The following is a 20,940-nucleotide window of genomic DNA, read 5'->3' as shown; positions in this document are numbered from 1 at the left end:
GGAGCTGCGGGGAGCGGACCAAAGGAGGCTTCGGCTGGGAGCGATCCCAGGGCAGGCTGTACGGAGAAGAAAAATAAAAGAAAAGGTTGTCCACTGCCAGACTTTGTCGTGTGTCCTTCCTGCCGGCCGGGAGCGACATCGACAGGATTCCAATGACGTCTCAGTGGTATTACAATTATAACCTTTTAGATTGTTAAAAAAAAAAACTAAAAAGAGGATTACAATACTTGGATGACTGAACTCGATATTTGGGTTTACAATACTTCATATTTGGACCCATGGAGAAGCGTGGAAAGGCAAAAATAGAACACTTTTATTAGATCTGGTTTGTAATATGATCAAATGAGAAAATAAAAAGTACTGTTTGGTTAATTAAAATTAATGTGCACGGCCTGATGAGTAATGGGACATAATGTGGAAGCAAGTATTAAGGCTACTGAAAAGAAAATGAAAAAAATGATTAACTTCAAGGTTGGTTTGCTGGGTTTCTGGGAGATCAGCAACTCACAAAAGTCCAACCTGCCTTACTTTTAGCTAATCTAGATAATGTAGCACAATTTCTTTTGTTTTCTTTAATAACTTCCTTTCAAAATTTATGATTTTTCAGCCTTTGGGATCCCCACATCAGCTTACAAAATCGGAATGTAACTGTTGATTTTTGTTCGATGTCTCTGGGAGATGCATTCCGCTATCCACACAATATTTCTCATTTCTTGTTCCTTCAGCTTTATATAAGCATAAAACACGCCATAGTGGAATTGCCTGTTGAATGCCAGAACATTCATTTTTACCTGAGGAAGAGAAAAACGGACTATCAACTTATCTGGAATGCAGACATTTGTAAAGTAATACTAAGTCACAGAATGGATCCTATTTATGCAGTACTTGTATTTAGGTAGACAATATCAAAATTGGGCCAAATACAGAAAAACAATGACAACTCAGCACATTCTAAAAGGAAAGTAGCATTCTGACAACGGCAGTTTAAAAAGTAAGTTTATGAACTCAATTAAACTTCAGAACTCAGAATGGCACCGCTAGCACAAAGATTTCTAGGTGTATTCTGAATGTGTGTCCAACTTTGTAGAGATATATATCTGGCTTTCAGCTAGTGGGCTTGTCTCAGTTGAGTAAAGTATTTCTTACCCACAATTTTTAAAAAATTAAAAAGACATTTAAATCTATCTAATTTCCCTCCTGGGCAATGTCACAGGCTCCTGGAATTTAGACGGAGTGTTGTAAGTTTTTCAGGATAACTTGCAGCAATTTTCCACATAGATGAATTGTTTTATTCTACAAAAGTTAAGGGAGTAAAGGAAAATTTTGAAAAAATATTTTTAAAAACTGGCATAAAGATGGAAATAGAACAGTTCCTTCATTCTTTTCCATTTTGACGTTTAGGATGGAAAAAAGCAGGAGAGATACTGAGTCTTAATGCAGCTCTGAAACCTCAAGAGAAGCAGCCAGGAAGCGGAGGCTGCTTCTGTTCTCAGGAATAGACATTCATCCTTCCTGCCACAGCAAGCTTCCTCGGCAGCCTCCTTTGCAGCGCTGGTGCGATGGCCTGAGCATATATATTCCTGATACCCTGGATAATTTGGATCATTTTTACTTCTGTCTATGACAGATACTAGAGAGCCACTGGAAAACGTTTAAAGGGTAGATGCAAAAGGTTTTGCAAACCGCTTTCTTCAGCCACTCCAACCCTAAAATTTGGCTCTGTTTTGTTTGCTTTCTGAGACAGTTGCAGTAAGTTGCCCAGGCTAGCCCTGGACTCATGATTTTCCTTTCTTAGCTTCCTGTGGGCTGAGATTACAGGCATGTGTCACTATGCCTGGCAGTTTGCTTCTTCATTAGTTTCAATCATACTGAGATGGTTTCAAAGAAATATATCAGAAAAATCCTCTAGATTTGGGGGATCTTATCTATTGGGAAGGGGAAAAATTTTCTTTTTTTAAACTGTGCAATAACCCAGGAATTGAACATAAATGATTTACTATTCCTTTGTCTTTTTACTATTCCTTTGTCTTTTTTAGGGTGCGGGAATAACCTCAACTCTCTGACAGATTCCCCTGTGAATGGTTCCCAAGGCTATACTCATGTGTTTTAACCTCCTTGAAGAACGGATGCATTAGAGAGTGAGGTGTACCAAACAGTGTGGGTAGTCAGGATGTGATGGCATGAAAATCCTCTCTTTGCTTCCTAATTAATTAATTATGGGAAAGCTATATTTCTTCTAGGGCTTCACAATGTGCACATCTGACTGCAGATGGGACAATTGCATGGGAAGCTGTCAAATGTGAGCCACAAGGTCCTGATGCTCAAAGGACTTCTTAAAACTGTTGATTGACAAACTTCAATTTGCCTGAGCACCTGTAAAAGAAAACTCAAAGTGGGGAAAAAAGTTTAAAAACCCAAGGTAATAGAAAAGTCTGCAAATTAGTAGCATTTCCGTTATATCATACCTCATGCTCGTAAAACACATCTTCCAGTGTCTTTCCCTCACTGCCACCTACAGCCTCAAATACAGGCTTATATACCTTAAAAATAAAGATGAGAGATTAATTGTTTCATTTCTTATAAGTGCATATAAATATATTTTTCTAGAAATATAGAAATTGTGTATTCATTTTTTAAAATCTTTACCAGAAAGCCTGAATTTTTTGTTGCAAGATCTTTGGTCTGCTGAAAAAAATAACAAAAATTGAAATATTAAGAGTATGGATAAAGAAAAAAGAGTGTGGATGAAATGCTAACTTATTGGCTTATACAGGACTATGAGGCAAGAGTCCAAAATTATTCTATTCTCCATATGTACTGCTAGAGTTAATTTCCACTCTCGTGTTCTTTGGGCTCAATGAATGCTTGTAGTTTGATGAGTACAGGCTTGTGGGTTCTTTGAGATTGACAACTGATAAAACCCACATAGAGTTTCAAGTGTGGGAAAGGGTAGGAATGGGGGAAAAGTTCACACTCTAATATTATACCGAAGAGTCTTAGACATGAGATGCTATGAGGTTCTCTACAGCCTTTGCTGATTTTATCTTTCCTGGACGGCTTTAGAAATTCAGAGACAGACAGGTGCCCATCTAGTCTTGGAGAAAGTGATTTGGGGAATGTGTACATAATTCTACAAGTTAGAGGGACTAAACTCTGAGATGAGGCATGCAACGGAGACCTGAGAAGCTTTGGGCTGTTTTATAGCAGTTTGATGCTGGAGTAGTAGGGTAGATACAAGCAGCTTTCTGACCTCTCCTGATTTCTTCCACTGCCAAAGGGAACATAAAATTCCACCTATATACACACTCTCCCTGTCACCCTCACAGACATTCTGTGCCTAGCCCAGTTTCTCTAATGGGTATTGGGAAGGACCATCGGGTCAGGCTATTTTATATAACTTTGCCATGAGCTCATATTTCCAGAATAGCACTCTTGGGAAACATGCTTTATCAACACTTCAAAAAAGTGCTCAGATGATCACTCCTTAGAGACTTAAACAATTCTTTACTTTGCAAGAACCTTTAAGAAAAAACCACTTTGGGTTATAAACTTGTATTCCAAAGGAACACAAGAGAAAATTACAGGAAGAGGTGCTGCTTGCTACCATATAAGAATTATAATTTCTTCTGGTAGGAAGTGTAAGTTTAATGTGTGAATTTCTAAAGCACATGTGATGAAATAGCACAAGGCATGCAGGGAACCTGGCATGATCACTTACTCCATAATGGTCTGCTACTGTCTTCATCTGATCAAAGTCTTCAGCTTGGGCTAACATGCGCAAGCCCTCAGGATGGAGCCTGCCGCAGGTCGGGTAGAGGGTCTTCCGGTCGTCTTTGCTTAATTCAGTCCCAAAGGAGTTAAGGGTGATAATGAAGGATCTCCGGTCAGCCTCAAACTGGATTTGTAAGACATAAGATCAGTGAAATCTGATGCTCTACCAAATGCTGTAAACAGAACCCTGAGTGGACAGATTCAGCTCTGAAGTGATTTGCTGTCCTCTCCTGATCTAAATCTAATTATAATGCAGACATGTGTTATTAATGTTCCTTCGCTCTCTTCTTGGAATGGAGTAGCTTTGCCAGAGGAGGATCACACATCTTGGCAATGGCCTATGACTCTTGAAACCTTACCAAAGTTTACTTCCCAGGCATCCTTAGTCTGTCACGTAGGCCACTAGAGTCACAAATATCTTTTCTACAAAAGTGGAAGTAATATCCACTATAGTTCATTAAAGGCCAGGTCAAGATAATGTAAGTAGATGTGCCTACCAGGATGCTTGGGCAAAAAAACTGGCATCAAACATATTAATATCATATATATGATGAACCCAAGGCCCTGAGCTACACGCTCAGACTTTTACATTTATATATTTATTTTTTGAGTCGAGGTGTTGCTAAGTTGCTAAATTGCCTAGGCTGGGTGTCTGAGCTCCCACCTTGAGGCTAGATCACTCGGTTTCATCTAATCATCCAGTCATTCTAGAAATTTCTTTTCTGTTATCCTCCATATTTCACTCTCTTGGTTTTTCTTCTGCCTACTCTGACCATTTTCTCTCAATCTGTCCTCCATGGGCTCCTCCTCTGTCTGCTCCAAATGTTTTGCCAAGCTTCTCTTGAGCTCAGAAATTCTACTCTAAGTACCCAAATCATACCTGAGGTTTTACAAGGAATCACATCACCACATCTCTCTTATTCATTGTTTTTGAACAGTCAGTGCCTGACACACAAGAAAATATATTCTGAGAATTGAACCTAGGGCTTCTCATTGAACTCCATCGCATCTTTTAAAATTTTGTTTTTAAATTATGAGACAGGGAAAAAAATTTATGAGGCAGCGTCTCAATAAGCCACTAAATTGTCCAGACAGGGCTTGAATTTGTGATCTGCTTGTCTCAGTTTCCAGGATGCTGAGATTACAGGTTTGTGCCGTCATTCCTTGCTATGAGAAAAAATAATATCTTAACTATTTTTCTAACCCAACACAATAGTTTGCAATTTTGCTTTTTTTCAATTCTGCAAAATTGAAAATGTTCCCTATAATGCTGCTGCTTGAAATGTTTGGTGGCTCAGTGCTTTGACAGTATCAGGAGGCTCATCGGAAAGGCAGTCTCGCCACAAACCAGGGCCAAACGAGAATCTGCATTTTAACATGATTCCAAAGTTCTTGACATGCACTTGAAGTTGAAAAGAATTGCTCTGTGCTATCCTTTACTCATTACTTTTAACTATTAACCAATAACAAAACCAGACATGCAGCAGATTTTACTGGAACTCTTTTGTTAGAACAGGTGTTTCCTATCAGAGTGATTGTGAGTTAGTATCGTCTGATCTTTTGATTTCTCTCATGGAAATTATGGGTGGGCCAGAAGCAGGGAGTGCCCTTATTTGGAAACAAAGGCAGCTGCTTCTGGCCACTGAATATGACCAGTCCTGTCAACCATTTTAGACCTTACAGGAATAAGATAAGTTATACAAGAGGGAGAATTCATGGCAATAAGAAACCTTAAAATAAAAATTAGGATGAGAGAGTACCAATGGGGGTAATTGTCCCAGATGTTCTTTTGTGTGCTTTCTAGTTCTAAGATGTTAGAATTTGCGGGAGGGCAGTAAGGCAGGGCAGGTAGCACTGCAGACATTGCAAGACAGCAGAGCGTGTGTGCACTGCATGCCAAGGAGAAACCACCTGTGCACACGACATTTTGGAGGAGTAGGTGAAACTCCCATGCCAGGGAAGAGGAGGCATCAGTGAATGGACAGGTAGCTGGGTCGACAGAAGGCAGGGCTTCATGTGCCCTGTCAAGAGGAGATGGCTCGCACTGACAAGCCAGTCATTTGGACTCTCCATACTCTGCAAGTCTTTATCCTCATCACCATTTCTCCCCTAGCTTGCAAAGCCTACACTCTAGCTCAGGACTCACAGGTTGAAATCTTATGTGTTTGAGGGTCCCACCTAATGCCATCTTCACCACATGGACTTTATTTCTTCCACAATTGAAAATGGTTGCCTTTAAATCCCTATTATAGTTTCATTTCCCTTATAGCTGTGTGTGTTATCTATCATATTTTACTAGTTTTCATGTGTATGTGTGTATCCTTTGAGTGAAAAAAACCTATCATTTTGAAATTGTATAAAGACTGCTTTGTGATTATCCTGAAGTACAGTCAGACACAGTATCTGGTTAGCAGAGACTAAAAGGCAGCATTGGTTTGATTCTGCCTGTTTGCACTGCCGAGAATTAGATTGCTGTGTAGTACAGGGTATATTGACTATCCTATACCTTCCTTCATTCTTTTCTAGAAATATGCATTTTCAAATCACAACTTATTGTCATTGCAAGAAAAAATAACACTGTCGATTTGTTCAAAATCATTATCAGTCGCACGTCATAGATTTGGGATCAAGCATTCTTAGAGGAAGAAGGGCGGGGGCACAGCGCAGAGGTGTCAGCGGAGGTGGAAGAGTGAAGTGAGCTGGAGGTGAGTCCAGCCTTGGATGCACACGTGCAGTGCCATTAAGCAGATGCACTCAGTGCAAGAGTGGGGTACACTGTTGTGCGCCATCAGCTGTCCAGGTAGACACCAATAGTGGCACCTGACAGATAATGAAATGAGTTTGCCAACTGTTAATCACTGAACTAGAGTCTTCCTAATGAAACTGGAATGCTCAAGGATTGCCAGGGTCAGCCTTCACTTTAGGATTGGTTTTGTATCAGGAATGATGTCCCTGTGGATGGAGCCACAGTGCACCTTGGTGCCAAGATGTAAACGTTTCTAGCTACCCTGTGTTCTTCTATTATAGGGAATTTGAGTAATTACTGTAAGATTGTTCATCAACTGCTTGTAGTATACTAAAACTTAAATAATTCTAATATGCCCTCCAGATACTACATCAAAATGAATCATGATCAAACATTTGTGTTTTTTTCCTAATTACAGAATAATTCTTCTATGTAGAAACTTGGAAAATAGTATATTTTTAGCAGAGCTGTGGTCAAATCCACAGCCTTGGCATGATAAGCTAAGCCTCTACCCTGAGCTACACTCCCAACCCTCAAAAATTGCTCCTTTTCATTGAAGTCATTAGGTGTTATGTGTATTAAAATGTACTGCTAATTTTATAGCTATAAAATTTGTAAGCTAAAGAAGGATCAAAACAAGGAAAGGCATATAAGCACATTATTTGACATAAAAAATTCAAAGACTCTTTCTTACCTCAAGAATGGGACACATAACTTCTGCTGTGATGTCCCCATGATTCTTACAGAATTTATAAAATGACTCAAGGTAAGACTTAAAAAGAAGAAAGATAGAACAATAAAATGAACATATTTTCCTTTTGGAAATTTCTAGGTCAGCTTTTCATGGCTTATTAAATTCTTTAATGGGAATTGAATTATTTTTCCCATAGGGAGACACTTTTTAATAAATCTGGTAGAAACTTGCACATTGCCGCACGTTGCAGAGACTAAAAAAGAACTCCGTAAGAGAACAAAACTGCACGTCTCGTAGCTTGTAATTACTGAAACATTTCTTTTTCACATGGTTCTTGGATTATTTCACATGGTTAATTCTGGCTATTCTAACAAGAGTGCCAAGTTCTTTTTTGAGCTCAGCAAATGATTTTAGCGGTCTTGTGCTGACATTTAATCTCTCAGAGATGCTTTAAGGATGGCTCCGAGCGTGGAAATATATTGGACAGGCAGTATCTGGGCTGTAGTATAGGACTGCCTCTGTTTGAATCCCAGTCTAATACTTACTACCCAAAGGATTTTTGCTAAGGAATCTTTACCACTCCATGTATCAGTTTTTCTCATCTGAGGAATGGGTAGATCAGAAATCTCATAGTTTTGCTAGTAGAGTAATGGAATTAAAGCCTGTGTATTTCCCTAAAGACTGCCTTCTGTTAGTTGTACCTTAGATGACTCCTCAAGGCTCATCTGTCTCTTTCCAAACAGAATTGCCTGTAATACAGTGCTTTTGAGAGGACCACTATAGTATTTCACTATATCATGCTATATACATATACACCATATATTATATATAATCTATATGGCATAGCACTATATATTCATTTACCCTGTGGAAGTGTCCAAAGATGCTATGGTTACATGAGTGTACACAGGGCTCCTCTAATAGTGGCAGCCTAGCCCAGACAGTCACATTATGCAAAGTGGTGCAGATGCTGTAGTGACCACCAGCTGGTTATCCTGGTAAACTGCACACACGAGGTAAATTCTATGGGCAGATTAATGGTGAGATATGGGACACCATAACACTATCAGTGGTCGCTGTAAAGGAAGACTAATCATGCATGGTGGTTGCCTTACATAGGTTCATATGGGTCACCTTACTCTTTTATGCAGCCACCTGCTACCATCCAATCAGCACTTTTAATGTTCTGAGCACTGTACAAGGAGTTAAGAATACAGTAGAGTATGTTATTTCTTCTCAAAACTGTTGTGGCTGGGGGAAGTTGACATGCATGAGTGTAACTAGAGTCAGGCTAAATGATAAACTACATTTCAAATCTATAAGCTTCCTAGTTGCAGATGTTGGCTAATAGACAAAGAAACTTAGTTAGCAAAGCTTTCTAGTTATGGTGTATTATATAATCAAGAAAAATATAATATCTGGGAAAACTATTACCTTATATAGTTTATTGCGCAGTAATTCAACATTCAATTCATCAAGAGTATTTTCAGACATGCAGTCTTGAAAGAATGGTGCTAAAAGCAAAAAATATCAAACAAAATAAAATAATCAAAACAAGGTATAAACTGTAGAGAATGTTCCCTGAACTTCCCACCCTCTGCTGACTTCTAATGAGCACACCAAGGAGCTGCAATTCACAGACTTACTGTGACCAGCAGCAGCCAGGATGATAGGAGCTATTCCTTATTAAGCACTTATGATGTGTGAGCTCTAAAAACTACTTGCTGTATTAAACACATTTCTACGTATTTAGGCTTCACAACACCTTAGAACTATTCACTCAGCAATTGGTTTTGAAAATCTCTCCTGAGTCCCCAGTAAATGTTATCTACTAGTAACATTTGCCATTTGTAACCTAACTTACACCAGGCATTGAGTTGTATTAATACTATGTTTTATTTAGTTTTCAAAACCTTTCTCTGGTCAGATACAATTGTTTTTAAAACAAGGAAACTGGGGTGAACTGACTTATTCCCGGTCACCTTGTTGGGACAAGGTCAGAGCTGTCTGATTCTAGGCTCACTCTCTTCTGCAGGCTGTGTCGCCTCAGCATCAGATGCCAATGGGTGGCACAAATATTATTTTTGTCTTTTAAAACTTGCTGTTTTTAAAACTATATTGCATACTGTTACCTTCAATGTAGTTGTTCAGATTATAAAATTTCAGCACAAAAATGATCAAACAATGAAAGTGCAAACTCTTCTTTTTGATGAACTGACAGAGACTAGTAGTACAGTTAATGTTAAAAATTTCTGCTTTAAATTTTGGCTGGGGACATCAGTGGTTGAGCACATACTTAGTGTACATATGGCCCTGGGTTTAATCCACAGGACTCCCTCTAAATTGAAGCGAAGGGCAAGCGTTTTGACAAGTGACTAATTCTGGATTTCTCCTATGCTGATTTTCTGACAATAATAGATAAATAAATGTCTGTGAAATTACCCCTTTAGCATTTTAGGTAATCCAATTCTTTCCAGGGTCAAATTATAAATGAAATTGACATTCATTTCACCATCGCTTCAGATCATTTGATAGAGGATCTCAATAAAGTGACATTTCCAAGTCTCCTAAAACAGAAGGCTCTTCAGGTTGACTTTTTTAGACCTTCATTTAAAATGAAGTATAAGGAAGTAACCATGTAAAACTCAGCTGGAAGACTAATGTTTTCAGTCATGGTATGTTCTGTCACTAACATGCTATGGGCTCACAGAAAACACAAGGCCTTGAAGGTTGAGCGGTGAGCTCCAGCTATTCCTCTGCAGTGAGATTTTGCGTGTGACTCTGAGCAGGTTATCTCACTTTTTTGATCTGAAAAATGAGGGAGCAAGACTAGATGATTCTTTAGTGCCCCTTGTACACTTACGAATCTGCACAGTATGAAACTGCATATGTGGAAAACAATAGTGAACTGTAAGTACATTTTCCAATGACTGATAACAAACACAGCTATGTGCTTATGCATTTGTACCTAGTGGGGTTTCAACCAGAACTGCATTGAAGAGGTCCGAAGTGGTCTCTGCAATGTTGACTGCTTCCATTTCTGTAAAACTGCCCAGTGGATGGCACTTATCCAGAATTTCTTTCACGGATTTTTTTTGTAATGCACCATTCATCAGCAGAATCACATTGTCTATCATATAACTGCACCTGGTTTAGCAGGAGAATCAATTGTTAGGAAAGCAATCTCATGAAGACAAGAAGTATCATACCAGTATGAAATAACAGTTCAAGCACACCACTCCTTTGTTAAAAAAAAAAAAAAAAGAAGAAGAACATCTTTTACTTTTAACTCTGAAATTTAGGAGCTGTGGGAGGGGAAAAATATCCCAGAATATGCTCTAACTTGAGAAAAAAACACATTCAACTAAGTCAAGTTAAATGAAACTATGGTTAGTGGGAAAGTGCTAAGATGGTCCCTGTGCAGCAGTCATCAAATGTGATGAGTGTGAAATTATTTGGTGTATCAGAATTATAGCACTGAAAAATTGTATAACAGTGCTTCTAACTCTGCTTTAAATACTGAGTATTGGAATCTACAGTGCAGCCCATCCTTCTCCAACAAGCCCAACAGTGAATATTTTAGCCTCCCCACTCTCAACACTCTCTGGAGTCCACTAGTTCATATTTTACAGAATTTCTTTACTTGGCATAAGTTCTGGTTGGGATATTTGCCTGTGGATGCTTTTCAATCATGCTTTCAGCATGTAGGATGTTCCAAGAATTGACAAGGAAAAGAAGAAGTGACCTCGTCCCTTCCTTCACAGGGAATGCCGTTCAAGGGAGGGGCCAGGCAGACAGTCATTTACAAGCTACACATGAAGCACATGTCCTAAGCAAAAGAAATTTTAGGGGTGTGTGGGAATTTGTTGCTGGGCCTCAGCCAGAATTCCCAGGGCAGTGACACCCAACCCAAAACTTGAATGTGTAGAAGCTGTCTAGACACAAGGAGCCAAGATCTGGAGGAAAGAGTGTTTTGCAACAGAAGGGAAAACATTTGAGAAGCCCCAGAGGGATAGTAGAAGGATATTCTGCTGTTCCTTTTGCCAGGAAGGAGCACTTGAGGTGGGGCTAACTCTGAGCATGTTGGGTTCTTCATGAAGACCAGATGAGCAATTTGGATGCTAAGGGCAATGGAGAAGGATACTGAATGTTTTTAAACTGACAGAAGTAATAATATTAAGTATTAAAATAGATGAAGAGGTAAACAAACACAGAAGTGCTTTAGAAAAATTCTTTGATGTCAAATAGAACCATGTAAGGTAAGTGTTGTTACTATTTCCACTTTACAGATAAAGAACCCAAGGCCCAGAGAGATGCAAATGTGACCTATGATAATTCAGAGCTGTTAAATGTGACAGATGACAATCAAACCCAGCTGAATCCTACCCTGCGATCCTACGCTAAACCCTCCTGTCATGCTGTGTTTAGCTATCAAAGTAGATGCACAGGTTTCTAGGTTGAACAGTTAGGTTGTGGCTCTAGCTGGAGATGCTGCAGGAAGACACGATGCTAAGGGGCCTTCGAAGTCCAAGTCCTGACCGCAAGCACAGGTAAGATGCATTTGGAGAGCAAGAGGAGTACGTTAAAGGCAAAAGCTGAAGTCTTAGGAATAATTAGTATCCTATCTTAGAGGTCACATAAGTGTTCTTCCCTGAGAATTTTGGGGAATTTAAGGGAACTTTGGGGAAGCCCAGAACTTAAAAAATGTTTTATTAGAACATGTTTCCAATACCTAATGCTCACATTCCTTGCGTGGAGTTGATATATACATAATGCATCTTAATTCCTTTTCTTCATCCCCTTTTCTTCTCTTTCTTCCATTTCTTGATTCCTTCTCATTTGAGAATGTTCTTTCTCCCCATTTCTTACTGTTGGGAGCCGCAGCCCCAAGCCCGGTCGCCTCACTTGGCGGACGTGAGGCCTGTAGTAAAGAGTAAAGCCTGAGGTAGATTACCCCTCCCATCGAACATGTTAGTTTCCTGCTTACCGCGTAAGCAACCCGCTCAACAATATAGTCTGCCTGGCAACTGATGATGTTAGCCAATCAGCTTGCCTTGCTTACTTTAACATGATTGGACACTGTATCCGTATATATACTGGTGCCACCCCTGGGGGGGAAGAAGAAGCCCGGAAGTAGAAGCCCAGAAGGAGCCGCGGGGAGCGGACCAAAGGAGGCTTCGGCTGGGAGCGATCCCAGGGCAGGCTGTACGGAGAAGGAAAATAAAAGAAAAGGTTGTCCACTGCCAGACTTTGTCGTGTGTCCTTCCTGCCGGCCAGGAGCGACATTGACATTTGGTGGCCCGCACGGGGACTGATCACCCCCGAGACGTGACAGCGGACAACGCTCCAGTACAGAGCTGCGAGACAGGTGAGTTGGGGATAAGCCTGGGCTCTGGGTGGCGCGCACCTACAGGGCTTTTAGACTCCCCTCAGGCTCACGCGTAAGTGGCGGATTCCTTGGGCCTCACGCGGTGAGTAACATATTAAAAGATGGGAAACATGCTAGGTAGCAACACTAAGAGCGAGGGTGGTTGTGGAGAAAGCTCTCAAGAGCTTACAAAAGTACGCAGGGTATTTGAGCAGGCCCAGTCGGGGAGCTCCCGAGAGGGGCCCGTCAAGGGGAACAAAGATGCTAAGGAGAAGGACGGGGCTCTAGCCTCGGAGTCGTCTGACTCCGAGGACGAGGGAAAGTTGAATGGCAAGGAGGCCAAAGAGACCAGCTGTCAGGAGCCTAAGTCGCTCGATAAGGAGTCGCAGGGTTCTTTCCCAGCGTTGTGCCGTGAATTGCGCTCCGCTCAACTTGGTCTGCGGAGGAGTAGAGAGCTCCTGAGCGCTCCCCGGCGCGAGAGGGAGGCGAAGCCTTCCGCCCCACCTTGGGGGCTGTTCCCGGAGGCGATCCCTCGCCGTGAGGCGGCCGCCCGGGAGCTCCCTTCCCCTTCGCCAGAACAGGAAGTGATGCACGGGCCCCCATTTTCCGCCCAATCATGGCCGCCGTCTTATGCTCCGCCCCCGGCGGGTCGGTATTTTTACAGGCGGCTTTGGCAGGGGGGACGTTTGTCTCATGAGGTACATCCACTACCTGGGATAGATAGTGGCCCCTACGGGATATTTCCTGTACAAGTAGCTATGGGCCAGGGACGTAATGCATGGGAGCCTTTTGAGATAAAGCAGATTAGAGAACTTAAAAATGCAGTTACAACCTTTGGGCCGACTGCGCCTTACACCATTGCCATGCTGGAGAACCTGTCTTCTGGGCCCCTCACCCCCGCGGACTGGATTCAGCTGGCAAGGGCGTGTCTGCCCTCGGGTAGTTACCTGGATTGGCGAGCCTGGTACGCAGAGTTCTCTGCAGAGCAGGCTGAGAGAAACGCCAATCGGGGAAACCAGGGGTGGAACAAGGAAATGCTTATGGGAGAAGGTCGGCACGCTGATGATCAGACTCAGTTCCCCGGCGCTGTCTATGAACAAATCAACGCCATAGGGCTCCGTGCCTGGAAGCAGGTAAGTGGTGCCGGAACAGCCTCCTTGTGTCTTTCAAAAATAATTCAGGGTACCACAGAGCCATTTGTTGACTTTGTGGCCCGAATGCAAGATGCTGCCGATAAGATATTTTCTGATCCGGGAGTGGCTCGACCGCTGGTAAGGCAGCTGATTTTTGAGCAATGTACAAAGGAGTGCAAGGCAGCGATAGCTCCTCATAAGAACAAGGACCTCAACGCCTGGATTAGGATATGTAGAGAGATAGGGGGGCCGCTCTCCAACTCGGGAGTGGCTGCTCTCCTGGCCGCGGCTGTACAGCAGAGGGGACCTCGCGGGTTAGAAGGGAAATGTAAGGCTAAAGGGTGTTTTGCCTGCGGGGAGCCAGGACACATTAAACGTCATTGCCCAAACAATGCAGATGCTAGGCCTCGCCCTAGGAATGAAGAACCATATGTTTGTGGGCGATGCAAGAGGGGATCACACAAAGCTGAGGAGTGTAGGTCGGTCTTTGATGCTCAGGGCAACCATATTTGTGGACGAGATGCTACAGGGCCAAAAAATGGCCAGAGGGGGCCCCCTTCACAGGCGGGCCCCCGCCCCAGAGACAGGACAGCTCAGGATGGCAGCCTTCAACAAGGGCCACCCCTGGGTCAGCAGGTGTGGACCTCAGTGTCGCCTACAGACTTATATTAGTGCCTGATATGGGTGTTCAAGTGGTTGAAACCACCTTTAAGGGACCGGTACCCGAAAATTCCGTGGGTCTGGTGATCGGGAGATCCTTCACGGCCCTTCGGGGTCTCATAGTAGTCCCGGGGGTCATAGACTCAGACTACACAGGACACATTAAAATTATGGTTCAATCTCTTGTGGGTACTATGGTAATCAATAAAGGAGACAAGATAGCGCAGCTCTTGCTGCTCCCCAGTCTCCACAAGAGATTCCCCTCAAAGCAGAAAATTAGAGAAAGTCAAGGTTTCGGTTCCTCAGGGGAAGTCTTCGAGGGACTCCATATAATACTTGATAAAAGGCCCATGCTCTCACATAAGGTCAATGGCAAGAATATAACAGGGCTCCTAGACACAGGAGCTGACCGTTCCATTATCTCTAGAAAGGATTGGCCCTCCAACTGGCCCACCAACACTGCAGATAACACGCTGCAGGGCCTGGGGATGGTGTCAGCTCCTCAGGTTAGTGCTTCAACCCTGCTCTGGTGTGATGAGGAGGGTCATCAGGGCCATTTCCAACCATTTGTGTTGCAGTTGCCAGTGTCTCTATGGGGAAGGGACATCCTCACTCAGATGGATGTCACGCTTACGTCAAACTGCTCCCCCCAGGCTAAGGATATACTCAGAAACCAGGGATATACCCCCGGCAAAGGCTTGGGCAATGCCCTACAGGGTCAAACATCCCCAATACCAGTAGAGAACAAAAAAGATAGGCAAGGGCTGGGTTTTTCTTAGGGGCCGCTGAAGAAGCTCTCCTACCCACTTCGATCAAAATCACCTGGAGGTCAAATGATCCGGTTTGGGTACCTCAGTGGCCCCTGCCTAAGGAGAAGCTATTAGCCTTGTCAAAAATAGTCAGTACACAACTTAGATTAGGACACATTAAGCCGTCAACCTCCCCATGGAACACCCCCATTTTTATAATTAAGAAAAAGTCTGGCAAATGGAGGCTGCTCCATGATCTAAGGGCGGTCAACGCGCAGATGCAGTCCCTGGGGGCGGTCCAGAGGGGGCTGCCAGCTCTCTCAGCCATCCCTCAGTCCTGGCCAGTTTATGTTATAGATCTTAGGGACTGTTTCTTCTCAATCCCCCTGCATCCAGAGGACACTCATAGGTTCGCCTTTACTTTACCCACCATTAACCAAGAAAGCCCTGATCTCAGATACGAGTGGATAACGCTGCCCCAAGGTATGGCCAACAGTCCCACTATGTGTCAGATTTACCTTGATTCCCTACTGGCCCCCCTACGGAAATCCTTTCCCAAGATAAGATGTGTGCATTACATGGACGACCTTTTACTCAGCGGCAGGGACCCAGACATGCTAAATAATATGCTCGGCCAGTTGGTCGAGGCCCTGAGACAAGCTAATCTACATGTTGCCCCCGACAAGATTCAGGGAGGAGAAATGGTGACCTACTTAGGCACGAAAATCTCCCCTATGCTAGTCTCTCCACAGAAGGTCACCATTAGGACGGATGGCGTTAGGACCCTAAATGACATGCAAAAGCTATTGGGAGACATTAATTGGATTAGGCCATATTTACATATACCAAATTCAGATCTCAAACCCCTGTTCGACCTTTTGAAGGGAGACCCAGATATAGCCTCCCACAGGAGGCTCACTCCTGAGGCAAGAGCTGCCTTACAGAGAGTGGAAAAAGCCTTAGGTGGGGCTACCTTACACAAAATTGAACCAGGGCGACCCTTTGATGTCTGTTTGCTACAGACTAGTCTACAGCCCACAGCGGTGATTTGGCAGAAAGGACCATTACTGTGGATACACCCTAAGGTCTCACCTGCAAAAGTCATAGAGCATTACCCAGAGGCAGTCGCTTCATTGGCCCTTAAAGCGCATGATAGAGCTGTCCAACATTTTGGCTCAGGACCACAAGCCATCCGAGTACCCTATACCGCCAGCCAGATCAAGACCCTGGCTGCCTGCATAGATACGTGGGCCCTTTTGAGATGTGTTTTCCATGGGGATATAAACAATCAATACCCTAAAGACCCTATCTTGTCATTTGTCACTCAGCACCCTATAATTTTTCCAAAGGTTACTGCCTCTGAGCCATTAGTCCCAGCAACTACAATATACACAAATGGCTCCAAGACGGGGATAGGCGCCTATGTGATCCTAGACAAGCCCCCGGTTACCATACAATTTAAACCTGATCAGCCTCAGGTGGTGGAACTGCAGATCGTTAAAATGATTCTTGAACGGTTCTCAGAAGCCATTAATATTGTCTCCGATTCTAGGTATGTGGTCAATGCTATACAAGTGCTTGAGACTGCCGGTTTAATTAGATCCACTTCCACAGTGGCTGGGCTGTTCCTGTCTATCCAGACATTGCTTCAAAACAGACACCATAAGGTCTTCACCACCCACATAAGAGCACATACATCCCTGCCAGGGCCCATGGCACAGGGGAATGCGGCTGCTGATACTGCCACTCGCCCGTTATGGATTTTTACCTTACTAACACCAATCGAGCGAGCCCGTGCCTTCCATGATAAGTTTCATGTCAATGCCAGGACACTAACAAACCATTTCCATGTTTCCAGAGCAGATGCACGAGATATCGTGCGACTATGTGACTCCTGTGCCACATACAAACCTGCCATACCGATGGGAGTAAACCCTCGAGGTTTGATCCCTGGTGATGTTTGACAGATGGACATCACACATATACAGGAGTTTGGGACTCTTAAATATGTTCATGTTTCCACAGACACCTGTTCTCACGTCATATTTGCAACAGCAAAAACAGGTAAAAAAGTGTCTAATGTGATCAATCATTGCCTGGCGGCTTGGGCCGCATGGGGCAAACCAAAAATACTAAAAACTGATAACGGACCAGCCTATATAGGCAAAGCCTTCAATGAGTTCTGCAAAATGATGGAGGTTCAATTAAAACATGGTATCCCATACAATCCCCAAGGTCAAAAAATCATTGAGAGGGCTCATAAAAGCCTCAAAAAAATTTTACAAAAACAAAAAGGGGGAGTAGGCCAAGGCCTGGCCCCAAAGGCACGATTATCCATGGCACTATTCACACACAATTTTTTAAATTTAAATAATGATAATTGCTCTCCAGCCGTGGAGCACTGCAACCCTTCCCCCAAACATAAAGGGTGGGTGAAGTGGAAAGATGTCCTGACAGGACAATGGATGGGCCCGGATCCAGTGGTCAGCTGGAACCGAGGCGCGGTTTGTGTTTTCCCACAGGAATCGGGACGAGAACCACTGTGGGTACCGGAGAGACTGACACGGGCGACAAAGCCCTCAACTGAAGATCAGACCTGCCCTACCGGAGATCCATCACAGACCAACCAACAAGATAAATAGAAATAGCGGTAGCCCGAAATGGACAAGAAGATCCTCAGGCATATGCATGGCTCGCTCGCCTAGCCTACGACCGAGTCTAGGGGTGGTGAGCTTCCCACACTCCTCCTCTAAAAAATTATGACATAGCTGGGTAGGAGAGTCAATGACGGGTAAGAGCGTACTCCCCCGGTGCGACTCAACCTAAGCCAGGCCCTACCCCATCCTGCACGTAAGCCGCTAGACTGTTAGATGCTGCCCAGGTCTAAATTTCTCTCCGAGGGGATTTCTTTACGGAGAGAAAATGAGTGCAAGCTTGTGTACATCCAGGTTCCGTCCAGTTTGTGCCTGGCCCTAGAAAAAAGACGAGGGCCTCAGGGCCTTGGCAGACCATGGGACGGCCGACCAGGGTCTAAGCCAAGGACCTACGGTGGGCCTACACATAAGGCATAAGCCTCTGCACCCAGTCCAGGAAGGGCTACGATGCGCACATTCATAAAAAATAAAAAAGGGGGAGATGTTGGGAGCCGCAGCCCCGAGCCCGGTCGCCTCACTTGGCGGACGTGAGGCCTGTAGTAAAGAGTAAAGCCTGAGGTAGATTACCCCTCCCATCGAGCACGTTAGTTTCCTGCTTACCGCGTAAGCAACCCGCTCAACAATATAGTCTGCCTGGCAACTGATGATGTTAGCCAATCAGCTTGCCTTGCTTACTTTAACATGATTGGACACTGTATCCGTATATATACTGGTGCCACCCCTGTGGGGGAAGAAGAAGCCCGGAAGTAGAAGCCCAGAAGGAGCAGCGGGGAGCGGACCAAAGGAGGCTTCGGCTGGGAGCGATCCCAGGGCAGGCTGTACGGAGAAGGAAAATAAAAAGAAAAGGTTGTCCACTGCCAGACTTTGTCGTGTGTCCTTCCTGCCGGCCAGGAGCGACATCGACATCTTACCATCTACCTTTTATTTTGTTCTTTATTTATAATGTGGGTTTCTCATGTAAGAGAAATCATGCCATACTTAAGCTTGTGTGTCTGATTTATTGCATTTAACATTATGGTTCGAAAGTGCATCCATTTGCCTACATAAAGTCAAGTTTATCTTCTTTGTGCAGAGTAGTACTTCATGGGGTGTAAATATCACAATTTCTTTATCTGTTCATCTGTTGCCAGACATATGGGATGCTTCTGAGACTTAGTTATTATGAATTGTGATGGTGTGTGTGCATCTATCACTGTCCTATGATGTTTTTAACTCTTTTGGAAAGATACCTAGAAGGGAAGTTTCTGGATCAGATGGAATTTTTAGTTTTAATGTTTTGAGGAATCTCCACACTTATCTCCATAGTGGTTCTATTACTTTACATTCCCATCAATAATGTAGAAGGCCCCCCTGACACTACCGCCCTATGATTTTAAGGCCCTGAAGGAAATTAAGAGGAATAGCGAGATGGGTGAATGAAACCCAGGCAGTGAACTCTAGAAATTTCTAGAGAGTTCAGGAAGAAGTGGTACAGGGTTAAGAGTTACAGTTATGTCAAGGTAAATGCTGATGTAAGCACTCACAGGGTATAGCAACTAAGGTCAACAGAGCACAATGAAAGTGCTTTTGGTGGCGTGTTTGTGGGGGAGAGAGAAAGAAAGAGGGTGCATCTCTAAGCACTGTGTGTTTAAAATGAATTGGACATAAGGAGGCCAAAGAAAGTTCACGTCACAATTCGCTCTTCAAGTAAGAGGAAAATAGCTATGTGGAAACACAGGGCCAAAGGGAAATTTTTTTTTGAGTTGTACTATTTATTCAAAGTGCACCCATGAAGACGCTTTAGTGCTGGGGGTAAAAGGTAGCACACAGGGTGAGGTTGTGGATAGAGACGGGGAGGGAGAAATGAACTCCTAATCAACTGAGGTTCTCTAAGTTTGATAGTAGTGGAAGGCAGAACCAGTGCCACAGCTGAAAGATGACACACTGCACTAGATTACAGCCAACCTGGACACCAAGAACTGGAGTCAGCCATAAGGATTTACAGTCTTGTGCTAGAATTCATTTTTGGGTGGAAAACTGAGAGTTTTTCACTGTAGCACTTCTACAGTTTACCCTGATAAAAATTCTAACTAAAGAAGTTTTGAAGCAAGCAATTATCCTTTTATAAAAAGCACATGACTATAAAGTTTCTTCACTTCCCCAACAGCAGTACCAAATTTAGACATCTTGGAATTTCAGAATCCTTTTTATCTCTTGAAAATGATATTAAAATGGAAGTGCTTATTTAACTGTCCCTTTCTGGCTCAAAAGCAATTACCTGAGCAAGAATTGCCTATACTTAATAATCCTTAGCTGGCTTTAGATATTTAATGGTTCCCCACGGCACCCCTGTAATGTAAAAGCATATGAGCTGCTAACATTCTCACTGTGCGGAGGAAGAGGACGTCAGTGTTGAGGGCGGCCAATGTCAGTGCTGTGAGTAGGGTTTTGCATACACAGAGCATGCAGGCTTACACCCACAGTGTGTGTATGTGTGTGCACAGTGGTACATCAGTTCATGAACTTCCCATGATGCTGGTCATAAGCCAAGTTGGACAAGAACCTAATCAAGCTCACTGTTTAGGTTCAATGTTGATCTGATGCGAAAATTTGATTTGGTCCTTACTCAGTTTGGTTTTGAGTAGAATCCATGGAGAGAATTGTGTTCTTGATCTGAGGTACTGGTGTATTCAGCATGCTTATTTATTTATTAATAGGCTGGTGTGCAAATAGAGTTTTTTATAGATTGGGTTCAGTTTTATTTCAGTATTTGAGTGACCTCCTTTCTAAAATGAGACAATAACACCAGTTCTGAGAGTGCGATGTTGGAAGCAGAAGGAGAACCCAGGATTTGGTTCATGCTTGGGGCCTGGGATTTCTCTTTCCTAGGTCTCCTCTTCCCTTCACACATGTGCACCAGGTGTATGACTGTCATGGGCTGTTGGACTAAGGAGATAACATACCCATAATATCTCTCCTTTCTCCAGATTGTAATCTTTATAGACTCCAGGGCCGTGGATATAATGATGAATAATGATTGCTGATGGCCTGGTAATGTTTGAGCTCATAACACCTGCTTATTCACCTTGCTCAAACTCCTTATGTTTTAGATAATTGTGTCTGCAGGTAGTGAGAGAGCCAGGACCAGTGTATGTTAGTCTGGCTAATTTTTCCCTATCTACAGTC

At 43.3% G+C, this 20,940-nt stretch overlaps 1 protein-coding gene across 4 annotated transcripts in view; it reads right to left on the bottom strand.

The window, feature by feature from the left end:
• Positions 1–293: 293 nt before the first annotated feature.
• Atp6v0d2 (ATPase H+ transporting V0 subunit d2) overlaps positions 294–20,940 on the bottom strand; it is a 52,156-nt gene continuing 31,509 nt past the window's right edge. Inside the window, exons 3-9 of one of the 4 annotated variants that reach the window (XM_013144157.3) lie at positions 10,180–10,358; positions 8,646–8,725; positions 7,212–7,289; positions 3,719–3,895; positions 2,647–2,682; positions 2,466–2,540; positions 294–791 (exon numbers count right to left, since the gene is read on the bottom strand). In XM_013144157.3, the coding sequence (XP_012999611.1) occupies positions 630–791; positions 2,466–2,540; positions 2,647–2,682; positions 3,719–3,895; positions 7,212–7,289; positions 8,646–8,725; positions 10,180–10,358 (787 nt within the window). In that variant the 3' untranslated portion in view covers positions 294–629. Of the gene's footprint in view, positions 792–2,465; positions 2,541–2,646; positions 2,686–3,718; positions 3,896–7,211; positions 7,290–8,645; positions 8,726–10,179; positions 10,359–20,940 lie in introns of all 4 variants that reach the window. The other 3 variants (XM_023561745.2, XM_003480001.4, XM_013144158.3) reach the window with 3 other exon arrangements.

The sequence above is a fragment of the Cavia porcellus genome, unplaced genomic scaffold (assembly GCF_034190915.1).
Source record: "Cavia porcellus strain 051 isolate PalLab524CR breed Dunkin Hartley unplaced genomic scaffold, mCavPor4.1 scaffold_10, whole genome shotgun sequence".
Taxonomy (NCBI): domain Eukaryota; kingdom Metazoa; phylum Chordata; class Mammalia; order Rodentia; family Caviidae; genus Cavia; species Cavia porcellus.
The sequence above is the reverse complement of the archived record's forward strand: the minus strand, read 5'-3'. Positions and strand labels throughout refer to the sequence as shown.